This window comes from Thunnus thynnus, chromosome 22 (genome assembly GCF_963924715.1).
Source record: "Thunnus thynnus chromosome 22, fThuThy2.1, whole genome shotgun sequence".
NCBI lineage: Eukaryota > Metazoa > Chordata > Actinopteri > Scombriformes > Scombridae > Thunnus > Thunnus thynnus.
The window spans coordinates 7,163,481-7,177,910 of NC_089538.1; the positions used below are offsets into that span (position 1 = coordinate 7,163,481).

The following is a 14,430-nucleotide window of genomic DNA, read 5'->3' on the forward strand; positions in this document are numbered from 1 at the left end:
CCATGTGTGAAATCGGTGGAGTGCCCCTTTAAGGACATCTAAACGTGTGTCTCAGTCCTCTTGCAGGATAGATTCTCTACAGAACAATGTACGGAAGAGTGTAGGATGAATAGAAAAGTATGTGAAACTCTAATATTCTCGGATGTTACAGTTCATTTGGTTGAAGAGTGGTGACTCAACAGGCTCCACTATCACTCCAACACACAGTGCAGTCTGGTTCATGCACTGCATCGACCACATGGGGGCAGTACAGCCACAGTTTTGACGGTCCTCCCATTATCCGGCTCATGCATGTCTCTGTGCGTGTGTGAAAGTGTATAAATGAATCAGTGTCAGTGTTCCTGGCGACCGGGGGCCTCAGTGTAAACAGTGGTGTGTGTGGCCCTCAGCGGGGCCTGTCACCCGGCTCGTCCTGTACCTCGTCAAGCTGAACGGCCCACTTTGAAGCGTTGGTGCTCTTCCTCTGATCTGTCAAGGCAGAGGCGGGCGGGCGGGGGGGTCTGGACGGGAGGACAGAAAGAGGCCGCATCCTCCCCACACAGAGAGAGGGGGTGAGGAGGGGGGGGGTTCTTTTTGTTTAGACTGGACTGCAGACTAATGAGGTGAATCCAGTCTAATGATCATATGTGACATCATTCATGTAAAAACAGTAGGCTATTTTCCTTATTGATAGGTTATCTGTATTTTCCTAAAATATGCAAGTTACTCAAAGTATGACTGAGTAGTGCTACTTTATCTTTTAAAATATTGCCGTGATATTCCTTTAAAACATCTACAATGACTTACAGTGTGATCTCATACTGTACCTTGAGGCATATTTCATCTTAATATAACTATAATAAACCATACTCCTATAGGGATCTAGCTAGCTATAGCTTCACCGTGACATTTGTGTAATATCCCCTCTAATATTCCTGCTGGATTTTTTTTTTCAGCTCAAACCTTGTCCAGTGCCAGATGTGATTCACATTAAATGCATTGAGGGCGCTCTTGCTCTTCCATCTCAGCGTTGAACAGAGGAAGGCGCACGTTGGTGAGCGTCTAGAGAGGTGGTGGTGGTGGTGGTGGTGTGTATGTGTGTGTGTGTGCGTGCGTGTGTGTGTGTGTGGTGGGGGGGGAGTTCTTCTTCAGCGTTTGAAAGGAGGCAGAATAGAGCGCCAGGGAGTCCAGAGGTCCGAGTCGGGGGGCCCCTGAAACTCAGAGAGGAGGTGGAGAGAGGAGGTGCTGAAAGGGACTCGATACCGCCTCCTCCGAAAAAGCCTGGAAGAATTGCGCTCCGTCAGTGCGCCCTGCCTGCCAGTCGGAGGATGGGGATTTTTTTTTCCATTCATCCACGTCCCCTTTTTCCCTCCTCCTTCTCTCAAACAAGCCAGTCGGTCTGTCAATGTGCTGCGAGCATTAGGGCAAGTCAAACCAGTGGGATTTTGAGGCAGAGAGACGGATGAGATAACGAATGAACCGCTTTCTACTGGCCGAGAAGCGACGCGTCCAGCTCTCCAAATGATGCGCTACATCAGATATGCGTCAATTTCCAACAGGGACTGATGCTCACAACTCGCATCTTATTTTTTTTTTTATCACTTCGCAAGTTTCACGTTGGCTTTGTGCGACATTATTAGAGTGGAGATGCTTTTCTAGCTCTTCGGTTTGTTTCTGTCTCAGTTTACTTGTGTTGTAGCTTGAATAGATTCTTGGATTTACCATCGATTTGGATTTTTTGATTTCTTTTCTTTCTTTTCTTTTTTTTTTTTAATTTTCAACGAATCCGTTGCTAAAGGATTTGCGGATTTACAACCCGTGTTCAACCTGTGTGTTTTTCAAAGAGGAGAATAAGGATTGTAATGCGCACTGACTAAGCCCACCGAGCATCAACATGTCTTTATGAGGATGGAGCTGTGGACACGAGTGACATCTTTTCCATTTTAAACGCTTTACCTTCACAGTTTTGGCCTGAGCTCGACTGTTTCCTTCTAACAGACTGACAATAATTCTTTTTTCAGTCCAGTCTGATATGTTGGAAGGTAGATCTTCTTGCGACAAAACAAGGTAGCCTAATGGGAGAGAAATCACATAGAGTCGGCACAGAGAACAAGGGAACATTGTTCGGAAAAAGACAATTAGGGCGCACCGAAAGGCAACAGAAATAGCTCTTGGGTGGCGATAAATTTGAGAAAATTCGATTCGGTGGAGTTATATTTGAGCTGAGGAGCAGTGCTTTGGAGAAAAAAAGGAGGACTGATGACAAATTAATGGGAAAGTCATGGGATTGGCACTGAAATAGTACGGCCGTGGACGCGCAGAAAAACCGTCGATTTTGGAGACCCAGACGCACGGATTGAACAAGTTTCTCCTGCACATTTCCAAGTGTGTTTTTTGGTTTGATCCAGTGCAATTTGATGAATTTTGGATCCATGAGGTTATATACAACAGGCTTTCGCTTCACACTTTGACTGTCTCTACCTATAGCCTGCTCGGCTGTAGTCGCTCATCCTTTGTTTTTAGAGTCTCCTTGCAACAACATTGAAAACAGAGAAAATATTTCCCATTTCTTCTAAATGGGGCTACATATGCTGGGTGTCAGGGTTGAGATGGCGTGTCGTGGAAGTGGGAATGGATTGGGGATCCTGCTGGTATTCTTACTGGATTTACTGGGGACGACGGCCAGCAATATGGAGCCCATCTACTGGAATTCCCTGAACGAAAGGTAAGAGGTTCTCAACTGCAAGACCTTAAATTTTTATTGTCTGCCTAATTGCAGGTTTGAACTTGAAGTTCCCTGCCCTCGCCTGATTGAATAATTAGTGTAATTTCAAGTTGGAAGTTGAAAATGCGACCAAAGCTCAAAAGATGGTTTAATACAACATTTAATAAAACTCCCAGTACACTGTAAGTGTATGGTAGTAATGCAACATGACATACAAGACACTATAAAGTTAGATAAGAGGATAAATTCCCTACAGAGCTGAGGCCTACCGCAGACACACTCCCTATAGAGTATTAATGATTTTTTATTAAGGTCTCTCTTTGGCCAATTCGTCACACCTTCCTCCCAAAATAACATCATTCCATCATTAGTGTTTGCAGTATAACAGGAGTTCAGTATAAACAGTGTAATTTGATAAATGTATACCCATTGAGTTGAAACAAGCTGCTCTGTTTCACAGCTGTTCTGAATTTGTCACACTCACATTGATTATTGTGGATAATCCAGCTGTAGTTCTTCTTATTGGTAAAGTCCCTGTAAGCTGCAGGCGAATAGACACAGGCTTTGTGGTGTGTGTGTAGGAAAATAAAGACTTGTGTGATGCTCTAATTGCTGTTGCTGGATGACCTTGATTAAAGTCTAGGCCCCGGCCCGCAGGCCTCTTTCTGAAACACCCAGTCTGCCCACTCCGCCACGCTCATTTGCATTTTTTCTTTCCTCTGGAGAAGGTGTCAGGCATTAGCTGAGGAAATGTCATTTTAAACACCTCTCTGCCGCCCGGCCTTAACGACCGACACCACTTTTCTCACACCTCTGCCAATTTCCCTGTGTCTGAATAGACGCCCGGTGGGGGCAAGGAGGGGCTGGAGAATAACAGGGCGGCTTGTATGGAGGTGAAGGGGGGCTTTTAGTAACACCAGAATGACTGACTACTTTTCTGGGGACAAAATGGAATGACAAGGTTGATAAATAATTATATGTAGGCCACCAAACTATATTGGAGGGAACAGTAGCCTTAAATGCTCCTTTTTAATTATTTCTCATATTTTACAATTCATTCTCCAATTTATTGCCTATTTTAACCACATTCATAATGCTAAAAAATACAAAATTAAATTTAGATTTATGTCAGCCAACAAAACCTTGCCATCTCCAGCTCACACCCATGCCAGAGGCTTTTTCAGAGACAGGTTTTTACTGCGTCCGTGTGCTGTAGGCTATGCAGCCTGCCCAGTTTCTCCCCTTTCCACAGATGTGACTGCGTGGGCCCCGCTGTGGAGCCAGGCATGAAGCCCTTAATGAGGGCTTTTTGTCAGCAGTGGGTGGATTCACCCAACAGGGAGCAGAGTTGGACACGGGAGGGTAATTTTCACTGAGAAGCTAACAGCCTGGGCTTTTGAGGCCTTACAGGTGATTCCACGCCATTGTTTCCTAATGGAGTTTAGTGTTAGGTGGGTGTCGGGGCTTAGTGAATGAATGGGCCTGGCTGGTAATTAGAAGGGTGGTGGCTTTGACACCAGACTCCATAGTCATCTCCACAGATTTGCTCACTCATATATTCAAAATACAAAGCCTGGACTATGAAGCTTATTCGCAAAGCTTACAATTCATAGTTAATCAGCTTAGTCATTTTTCCAGTTTATTTTCCTGGCCCTTTTACACCCTTGCATGTACTTGTTACTTCTCGGTCTCTACATGACAAGAGCAATACTTTAGTTTCCGCTGCCTCAGGGCAAAATAGGCTTTGGCCCTGGGCTGAAATATGTTAAGAGCCCATGCTTGTCCAAATAGTGCGCATCTTCCAAGGACAAAGTCCTGAGCCCACACACATCTGGTTTGTACTTCTGAAATGAGGCGAAAAGTAAGCAGAAGCAGTCTGTATCAATCAGGTGCAGGAGTGCATGTATGGTTCACATCTTGTCTGTGTAGCAAATGGACTGTCACGTTGTTAACCTCTAAACCTCTGCTGGATGTACTGCTTTGAAGTTTAGACCATCCACCTGCAGCTTCCCTCCACCTCTCCTCCCATCTTTCTTTCCGCCTCTGTGAGCAATCTCCAGCTCCTTCTCTTCCTTGGCCCCTTCTCCCCTCTGTCTTTCACAGCTTTCGCCCCCTTCTTTCCTCATATTTTTTCTTCCTCTCGTGCCGCCCTTACCTACGTGCCCTCTGCTTCCTCCTCCATCCCTCTCACCCTCCTTTTCCCTCCTGTCACTTTCCGTCTGTCTCTATCTCTACCTCGCTCCGTCACCCCCCACCCCACCCCACCCCTCCGGTGCAGTGACCAGACGTAGCAAATTGGAAACATGTGTCACATCCAGCCACTAATTATAGAGCTACAGCAGCCACTGACACGCCCAAAGATGTGTTAGTAGTGATGGGGTGAGAAGGAAGAAGGAGGCACCCATCGGTGTAGTGAAGGATACCTGAATTTTAGCTCCCCTTTTATTTACAAAATTAATTCCAGGAGTGTACAATAAATTCTTAAAAAATCAAGCTGACATTACAGCAAAATATAGTATGAAAATGTTTACATCCACCCTTTTATTGACCGCTCCATCAGTTGAAATTGCTGCTGCCCACCAGAAAAAAAAAGAGACAGAGCTGTGCAGAGAGGAATATAAACAGAGACAGGTGCTGGGAGGTGAAAGAGAAACAGAAGGAGCGGTAGAGAGAGCAGAGATGGGAGGGAGAGACAGTCCTAACCTAAGTAAATCAATACCAGTTAAGTCTCAAGTGCCAATACAGGTTCTGCTTGAGGAAGAGGGAACTGAACCAGAACGATCACCTTGGGAAGAGCTTCCCCCACTAGACATACATTATCCTTATCTCAGCATCTCCTATTATCGGCCTTACACGGCCGCCCTAATGAAAGATCGAATCTTACATTACTGCTCAGGAGTTTGGGGGGGTGGGGGGTGGGGGGGGGTTAGGGGGTGCTGAGTGCAAGTGACCCACACACACACAAACACACGTACACAGGAGATCAAAGAGTGTAGGTCACATTGATGGACACACAAACGCACAGAGAGAGAGAATTAATTCAATTAGAGAGAATGTTGGCTGCGGTCACTCCTCTGATCACAGCATATGGAGTTTCGTAGATTTTGGCCCCTATTGCAAGTTTGATTTCAATGTCTGTTCTTAAGGCCAAAGCCTCTCATTCACCCCTCCCTCCCCTTGCAGGCTCTTTCTCCTTTTTCCTCTCTTTCCATACTTTAGTAAACGGCTGTAGATTATTGTAAACGGCTGCTGAGGGTGGGTGTCTCCTCGCTCTGCGCTCACGGTGACTTGTAATACAACTATTCCCCCTAAGATCCACATTAAAATTTAATCCCCCCTTCCCGTTTCTCAATAATTCATTAATCGCCGGCTAATTGGCGCCGGATAAAAGACTAGCTAACTAGGCTAAGTGTTTCAACTACAAAAAACCAGAGAAAAGACTCCAAAGGAAAAAAAAAAAAAAAAAATTACTGGAAATCTTTTTGGTGAGGGCACTCTGGGATTGAGCACAGAGAATGGAATAAGTGTTAGTAGGTCAAACGGGGTGTCCTATCAATAGAGAAGCATCCCAACACAAGTCTATTGATTGTCTGTATGTTCCAAACTCCACACCCGGTTTCACCCCTGTGAAATCAACCCATAGGTTCCCCCCATCGTGAATAATGCATGCATGCACTGAGGCCTTTCTGGGCTGTGTGGATAAGTAAGCAGGAGCCTGGTAAGCCTACACGCATCCTTAGGCTAAATGATTAGAGAATATCCACTGGGTAGCTTTTTTATTTTAAGAGGGAGTGTAAAAACAAGAGAAGGAATGTTGTGGAGAGAAGAAGAGAAGGAAAGAATATGAACCATATTACTCAAGCTGCCTTTTAAAGGAAGCAGGCAGCGGCTCTCCCTTTCTCCTTCGCTACCCCCCCCCCCCCTTCCCACCTCCCTCTCTCTCGGTAAGAAAAGAGGAGTGTGTGTAAGTTTACGAGCTGAGAGCAACAGGAGCTGTGAAAAGAGGTTTCAGCTGAGGTGGCAGAACGGAAAGGCAAGGGGAAGGAGAAGGAGAAGGAAGCCAATCCGGCCACAGGCTGGAATCTCTTTCTTCTCTTTCTTCAGGGTTGCAGGCAGGCAGATGGACACACAGGTGAAAATACAGACATGTGAACAGACAGATCCATTGCAACCACACAGTCTCAACAGATGCCCGCACACACACACACACACACACACACACACACACATAAATGAGCCTCAGGGGGCGCGACCTCCCCTCCCATCTCTGTCGGACATGTGTGTAAAGAGTGTGAGGTCCTAATGTATCTCTTTTGTTGCATGTGCTAGTGAGCATTAAACACACACCGCTACCCACAGACGGTAAACACAGGAGGGAAGACACACACACACACACACACACACACACACAGGGGAGGAGAGGAACTTGGTAGGCGTCACGGACTGTTGTTCCACACGGAATTCATTCATTATTTTATCACTCGATTATAAGTTTATTTGGCAGGGGCAGTGCGCATTCATCAACATCATAACAGCTATAAAGCACCGTTGTAAATATGCTGGTGTTAGCTAAAGAACTAATTTACTTCCCCAGTCCCCTGGGCTTTAGAAGTGACTTTGGGATTTTGGTAATTGTTAAAAGTGCTGATGATTAGGATGAAGGAGATTAAAAGCGTGTGGCTGGTTGAGCTGGTTCAGAATGTTGGAACACATGCAGAAACAAGAAACTTTCTTTCCTGGATATATATGCACGCACACACACACACACACACACATATATACACTGTGGTAGTAGTGGTAACAGTAATCCAGGCCGCAGGTCTGAAGGGGTCACATGTGTCCCAGCATCACTGGGCAGATTGCCCTGGGTGACTGAACTCAGAGCCCCATAGCAAAGCCAGCCAACACACACATACAGACACACACACACACAGTCACACACACACACACCCTGGCCTCTCATTAGCTTGCTTCACAGCACACCCTGCCTAAGCAGGATCATCCAATCCTCCTGGCAGCATTTGGACTGGGCCAGGTCAATCCTCCTCCCTCGGGTGACAGAGAGAGGTGGACTGGTGGGAAGCCAGTCCGAAGGTGTGTGTGTGTGTGTGTGTACGCACGTGTATGCGGACTTCACAGGCCAGAGGGGTGTGCAATGTTGAAACAACTTTTCCCTCCAGTTTCTTAGCGCTTTCTCTCCTTCTCCTCCGGCATCCCTCCATCCTCCCCTCCTCGCTGTTGAGTTTTGTTGAGGCTCTGTATCAGAAGACTCCCAGCTCTGCTGCTCTGCAGATCCCCACACCACTGGGTTGGGCTCACATTGCAGCAGCGACTGTGGCTTCGGCATCATTCCAGATAAATGGGATAGCAGCAGGAGGGAGTTGATGCTGTTGTCATTTTCGTGTGTGTGTGTGTGTGTGTGCCTGGATGCTGGTTTGTGAGAGAGGATGTGCTGGTATGTTCGTGTTTGTGCCTTGAATACTAAATAGTGTGGAAAGATCTCCAACATCTAATCCAAACTGCGTATGCAATATGCACTTTGTACCGCAAAAAATCTTCCTCTAATCAAGTAATTTTTGTTGTTTTTGACTACTTACTTATTTTCTTAAAAGAACTGAAACATTAGTGCAATTATTTTAACCCTTTCCCCACAAAAAAGAAACTAATTAAGTATTTTCTCAAATTGATTTTTCTTTTTTGATGATTTTGTGTCAAGAAAAAAAAGTTGAAATGTTCTTGAGTTTTGGCAGATTGCTTCATTTTTGTGAAGAAAATAAGGATTTTAAAACAAGTGTAAGACAGAAATTGCTTGATAAAATGGAGATTTTTTTTTTCTCTGTGTGTGTTATTGTTTGTTTGGTCTTTTCACACCTGCTCTCCCCTCAAGCAACATCAAGGTGGAGTCCTCTTTTGCATAGCCCCACACACGGTTTTGCAGAACTTGTAAAAATGCAAAACAAAAGACAAATGTTTTTCCCTCTCATCTCTCAGTCACGCCCTCAGAAGCCGGAATTCATTCCAGTTTTAGCCTTTGTGTTCCGTCACTTTCATCAACACTGAAACTACATCACTCTCTTCTCACCGTCTGCCAGTGGTCGTCGGTGCGACGCTCTGATTGGACACTGGCGACAAAATGGTTTTGTAACTAAATGTTAAAGAGGCTGTGTGTGTGTGTGTGTGTGTCTACACAAGAGAGACAAATGAGTGGGTTTGCTGCTGGACAGCTGTGCCTTGTCACAGCTGAAGCTTTGGCAAACATTTTCGACCGATATGAGCATGGGGGCAGAAATAGAAGGAGCGGGTGTTGTTAGAGTGAGATGAGGGAAAGATAGAAGAGAGAGGAGGAGAGCAGGGAGCTGACAGGGTCATAGAAAGAAACAAAAAGCACGGGAGACAGTGAGGGAAGGAGAGTTAAGAGAGAGATGGATGGTTTGGGAGTGCGGCATGGTTCGACAGTGGTAGTGGCTGATGTGACGCGAGGCAGACAGGGAGAGTGACTGATGATCTATAGGTCACCGGCATGACTAGCTGCTTCCTGCTCACATACAACTGAGCCGGCCTCTCATTCCTCATTACTGACACGTCCCATAATATTTATCCCTGTGAAGTCCAGCATGAAACCTGGTAAGCTTTAAAGGAATTCATTGACTTCTTGAGCAGAATGAGCTCTCTGATTAACTTAGCATGGCGCGCTTAGACGACTGGCAGCTGTTTCCCCTCTCTGTGTTCGGTATTTACTGAAGTTCTTATGTTAAGATGAGATGTTGCAGCACACACTGTGCTTAAACTCAATACACAGTATGCACAGGTCACAGTGTTAGAAATGATGCCAAATGCCTTGTTGCAGAACAGTGTGTTGATAGACCTAAGTTGCCAAAAGCTAAATCAATTCCATTAAAGGAAAACTCTACTGTTCCACTGTATAATCAATATCAGAAGTTCATTATGTTCCAAGATGAAGTGTTGTAATTTACATTTATTGGTGAACTCACCTTGTCTGAAACTGCCAGTTTCTGAGTTTCTACATTTGACAAAAGAGAATGTGTTGAGCTGTGTGTTAGTAGAAATTTAAGTTATTAATACAGGAAATGCAAGACACCAAGTTTTTTTTCTGTGACATTTTTAAGAGTTGTGCTGTTTATTCAAAAGTCAGCTTGCATTCTGGTCTATTGAGGCTACAGTCAATTGGTGTTTCTGGCTTGTCGTTGATAGATTTCATCCTGTGCGATTGTTGTTGAGTCTAGGAGCCAACAGTCTTTGATTCTGCGAAATACACTCCAAAACCTGACGTTCGGCAGGCAAGCTTTTCTTTTATTGTACTCCATTGTAGCTGAGATGGAACACAATCTCTCAAAGTCATGTCGGGAATAACAAAAATACACCGTCAAACAACAAAATGGACCTAGAAATGCAAGGCGCGCAGCCGGTAGCTGCATGCTTTTGTAAGTGATGAAGTGGTTACAGGTGGAGTTTTTTTTTTTTTAAATATCTCATTTTACATTTATATTTTTGGCATAAGAAGCTGTTATCCAGAGATTTGCAGAGACACACAGAGCTGCAAAAGTAAGCATACATGAATCACCCTGCCTGCAAGGAGCCTGGTAACAAAGCAGAGCAACTGTTCACTGCTAAACTACAAAATGATACATGGCTTTTATTTGTGTGTGTGTGTGTGTGTGTGTGTGTGGTGGTGGTGGGGACTGGAGGGGGTGGATCCCCTGGCTGTTGCACTAGATGTTTGGTCTCCTGTGTGGGAGATATGGAGACCTGTTACACCAAAGCATCTTAGCTTTAAGATAATCTTTACCCATTGACTTACAATGGGTAAGAGATGATCCTCATGCTAAGAGGCTTTGGAGGGGAACCCTGTCCTGCTCTGCCCCGCTGCACTAACAACCAGTCATCTTGAAACTTGGCTAAATAATAAGCGAACATATTTATTACCCCATATGAGCACAGGCCTACTTCACTACCTCAGATCATTTGTAATATTCTCCATCCTTAACTCCCAGCACCTTGATTATATTTCCAGTCTTCACGCTTTCTCTGCAGATGCTTGTGTGAGTGTGAATGCACGCACGCACGTATGCATCGTTCTAATTAGGAGTTAAAAGACCGTACAGTGAGCGTAGTCCATCTGGCTTTGGCATTAGCCCATCGTTGTTACAGTCTATGGGGAAACTGACCTTGGCTAGCTGCTCAGGGAAAAATCACACTCCATTTCCTGGGTTGTGCATTAAATATAATTTAAGTAGGATTGACGTTAAAAATGCGAGATTAATTCTTCAGTTTTGGATGCAGGTTCGGGCCTCATGCCTCATGAACGTCGTCAGTGTATCTCACTTTGTAGAGATCATATACTGAGTGGAAGTATAGCATATGCCACATGTTTCAGTTTAAATTACTTTTTGTGATTTAAAAACGTCTCGCATGTGGTTGAGCAGAGGAAGCTTTTGTCTCAAGGTCTTTTCCTGCTTGCATATTTCATTGATGCTGAGAAGTGAACAAAAACAGCGTTAACGATTCATATTAATTTCAGTCTGAGCTCACAATATTATTCTCTTGAAGGAATAGTTCAACATTTTGGGAAATATCCTCATTTACGTTCTTGCTGAAAGTGAGATGAGAAGATTGATATCACTTTAATCAAAAAGAGTGTTATAGGTCTTCCCATCTATCTCTCATGGCGCTTTGAGACCAAATGCGATTTGAGTTGCACTTGCTGCTGGGTTCAGTGCACATCTGACTAGGTGTTCAGTGAGGTCATGAAGGACAGAGCAAAGTAGCTGGAGTTTTCAAAACTTCTAGCAGGAGTGTAGAACTATTGAGAGGGAACACTAACAAACCTAAGCTATGTTTATCATATAGGCTACACATATTGCCTACCTACAAGCTAGCTGACTGATATGCCTACTTGGTTGGAAACGTGTTTCCAAGATAGGGTTTTCCTCCAGAGTTCTCAATACAAGGGTAAAATTGTGTTGTACAATTCAGGGAGTTCAGACACACACATAATTAGCTTTTCCTCCATTTTGCCTCCCGTGCCTGGCCGGCTGCCTCGTTTCTATTGGCCATGCGGGTATTCGTCACAGCGTGCACTGCCCAAAGTTCTGGGCTTGAGCTCACTGAGCGGCACGCTGTGCCCGCATTTTGCTCAACGCAGTGAAAAGCCATCGTGGTGCGGTGCCAGCCATTGGAAATAATGGGTTTCAGAGTGCAGTGGTGCCATTGTGTCAGAAAGGGCCTTCAGTGAGAAAGTGAATAAGCATATTTCCCCCAATGTCAAACTTTAAAACAAGTGCTTGCAGGATTTTGTTTTAATGTAAATAACTATGCTTACAGATACTTCTTTTGCCAAGTTGTGTTGATGTTAGCTATGTTTAGTCTAAGCTTAAGAGGGAATATTTTGAGGAGCTGAAACAGCACCTGGAGCAGGAGCAAGAGTGGCAAAGTGAAGCCAAGAAGAAGAAGGAGGAGGAGGAGGACTTCAGCTGCCAGAGAGCTGAGGGACAGACAGAAGCAGTTGCTGTGGCCACAACTGTCAAATTAAAGGATAATGGGATAAGTTGTATAAAGAGTTATACATTTGAAAGTTAGCATCAGAAAGTCAGCAAACTTACTCACTCACACAACAGTCTCTATCTAAAGTTGAAAACATAAGCTAACATTAGCCACCATAAGCTAACAATCATATCAGACCATAGAAATAGAACTTCTGAGTGTTTTAAACTCAGTAAGGCTGGGTTTTGTTGCTAATGAATGTAACTTTTCCTTTTCGAGAAGAAGAATGTGCTATTTCTTCTGTCAAAAGTTATATAGTTTTATTTTAGCACCAGTTGCAGGGTTACATTGTTCTTTTTGGACAGAGAATATAAATCAACCTACGTTTATGAACCCTTTTCAAAGCTGAACGGGATGAGCTCGGAAATGCATGGTTGTCACACTAAAACAAGGCTTTTTTTCCTACTTCCTGGAAAGTGGACATTTTGCCGATAAAACTGCTTTAACCTGAAGCGATGATTTAAGGCTGAGCACAAAAGTAAACTAGCTGACTGCCTCCAAATGGTCTTTTTTTTTTTTTTTTGTTGCAGCATATGGGGCTCAGCACAGTGCTTTGTTGTCTAGGACAAGTAACTCTAACAAGATCCATCTTGTATAGAAAGAGCAGTGAAGTGGATTGTTGTTGCCCCGTCCACATGCCATCATCTGATACCCCGGCACTGGCTATAATGCACGACTCTATGTGCGCGCTTGAAGCGACAGAACGGCTTTCTAGCGGTTTTACCCTCCTCTGCTCAGTCTCTCTCTTGTCTTTGTCCTCATGTCTTGCAGTCAGTGTTCCACACACACCAACAGTCATATACACTGGCAGACACACATCCAGGCATGCATGCACACAGTGGAGAGCTTGTATATACACACACATACTCATGCATGCACAGATGAAAAATGTTATTGCTCCCAGTGCTGGAAGAAGTCCAAGTGGAAGGGTTGAGTTTCTTCAGAGGTAACCCCCCCCCCCTCCCTTCCTCTGTCAGTAGCATATCCCTCACTCCTTCCTTCCACTCCTTCTCTACTCCCTCACTCTCCCTCCTTCACTTCATCCTCCTCCCTCTGCTCCCCGTGAACAAAAGAGCTGCCCTCCCAGCGCTTCCACTGAAAGCCCTCACACACACTCGGCACTCAGGCTTTCGCACTCTCCCACACGCACTCTTACTCCTCTCGTCGTCTGCAAAACCAGTCCACTTCTCCACACTAATCCCCCCCTTCATTTCTTTTGTCTTCTCTTTCACTTTTTCTCTCTCGTTGCCTGGCTCTCCACCAGTGTAAATTTCCTTCTCTACGTACCCAAGCCGTTATCATGTTACAGCGAGTTGGCAGACTGTAAAGTTTATTCCCCTCTTTTAAAAAAAAAAATTGCTCTCATCTTTTTTCTCCTTTTGTTTCTCTTCTTCTTTGGTGTTTTTTGATCTGTAGGCTCTCTTTCTCCTCATTCGCTCATCACTGTCCAACAGTAAATAGGTCATCTGTAGTGAAGACAGGATGAATAATCATGATTGCCTATCACTGTGGTGTCAGAGTAATTTGGGAGTCACTGTGAACCAGAGCTTGGCCTGCACACACGCACACACACACACATGCGCGCACACACACACACACACGTATATGCATGAGCAGATGTACCACTCCCTCAAAATTCTCTGGAAATCAGGAAGCCATTCCCTCATTAGCAATCTCGTCTTCTAACCTCCCTTCCAAAAATCTTTCTCTCTTATTCTTTATCAGTCTTGCTCTCCATTGGAGTGCAGCTGTATTGCAGGTCCCCAGCCACAGGAGGGGGAAAAAAACAGATGGAGCGCCCTCCTTTCTTCCTTTCTTTCATCCTTCCTTTCTTTCTTCCCTCCTTCCCCACAAAGAAAATCAAGCCAGAAGAATGCCATTGCACAGGAGGGGGAAAGGGGGAGATGGGACAAAAGCCTTCCTTTTCGACAGTCTCTCTCCCTTGTGCTCTTTGGTTTCCACTTGATGGATGGGTGGCACTAGTGTGGGTCACTGTGCAGCCCTGTACCTTGTTGATATGTGCGCTTGTATATTTATGCGTGATGCTTATTTCCGTAATGTGGCACTGATAACTGACCGGCTGTGTGGTCTAAGGTTTTTGGAGAGAGTGTGCCTGTTGTTGCTCACACACACACACACACACAGCTGCTGTGGTGTTTGTGTTT

The 14,430-nt window shown here is 44.8% G+C and overlaps 1 protein-coding gene across 1 annotated transcript in view; it reads left to right on the forward strand.

Annotated features, from left to right (window-relative positions):
* Window positions 1-1,122: 1,122 nt before the first annotated feature.
* The window catches only part of efnb3b (ephrin-B3b), a 79,787-nt gene continuing 66,479 nt past the window's right edge, over window positions 1,123-14,430 (forward strand). The window contains exon 1 of the mRNA XM_067579462.1: window positions 1,123-2,704. Within this exon, the coding sequence (XP_067435563.1) occupies window positions 2,556-2,704 (149 nt within the window). The 5' untranslated portion in view covers window positions 1,123-2,555. The remainder of the gene's footprint in view (window positions 2,705-14,430) is intronic.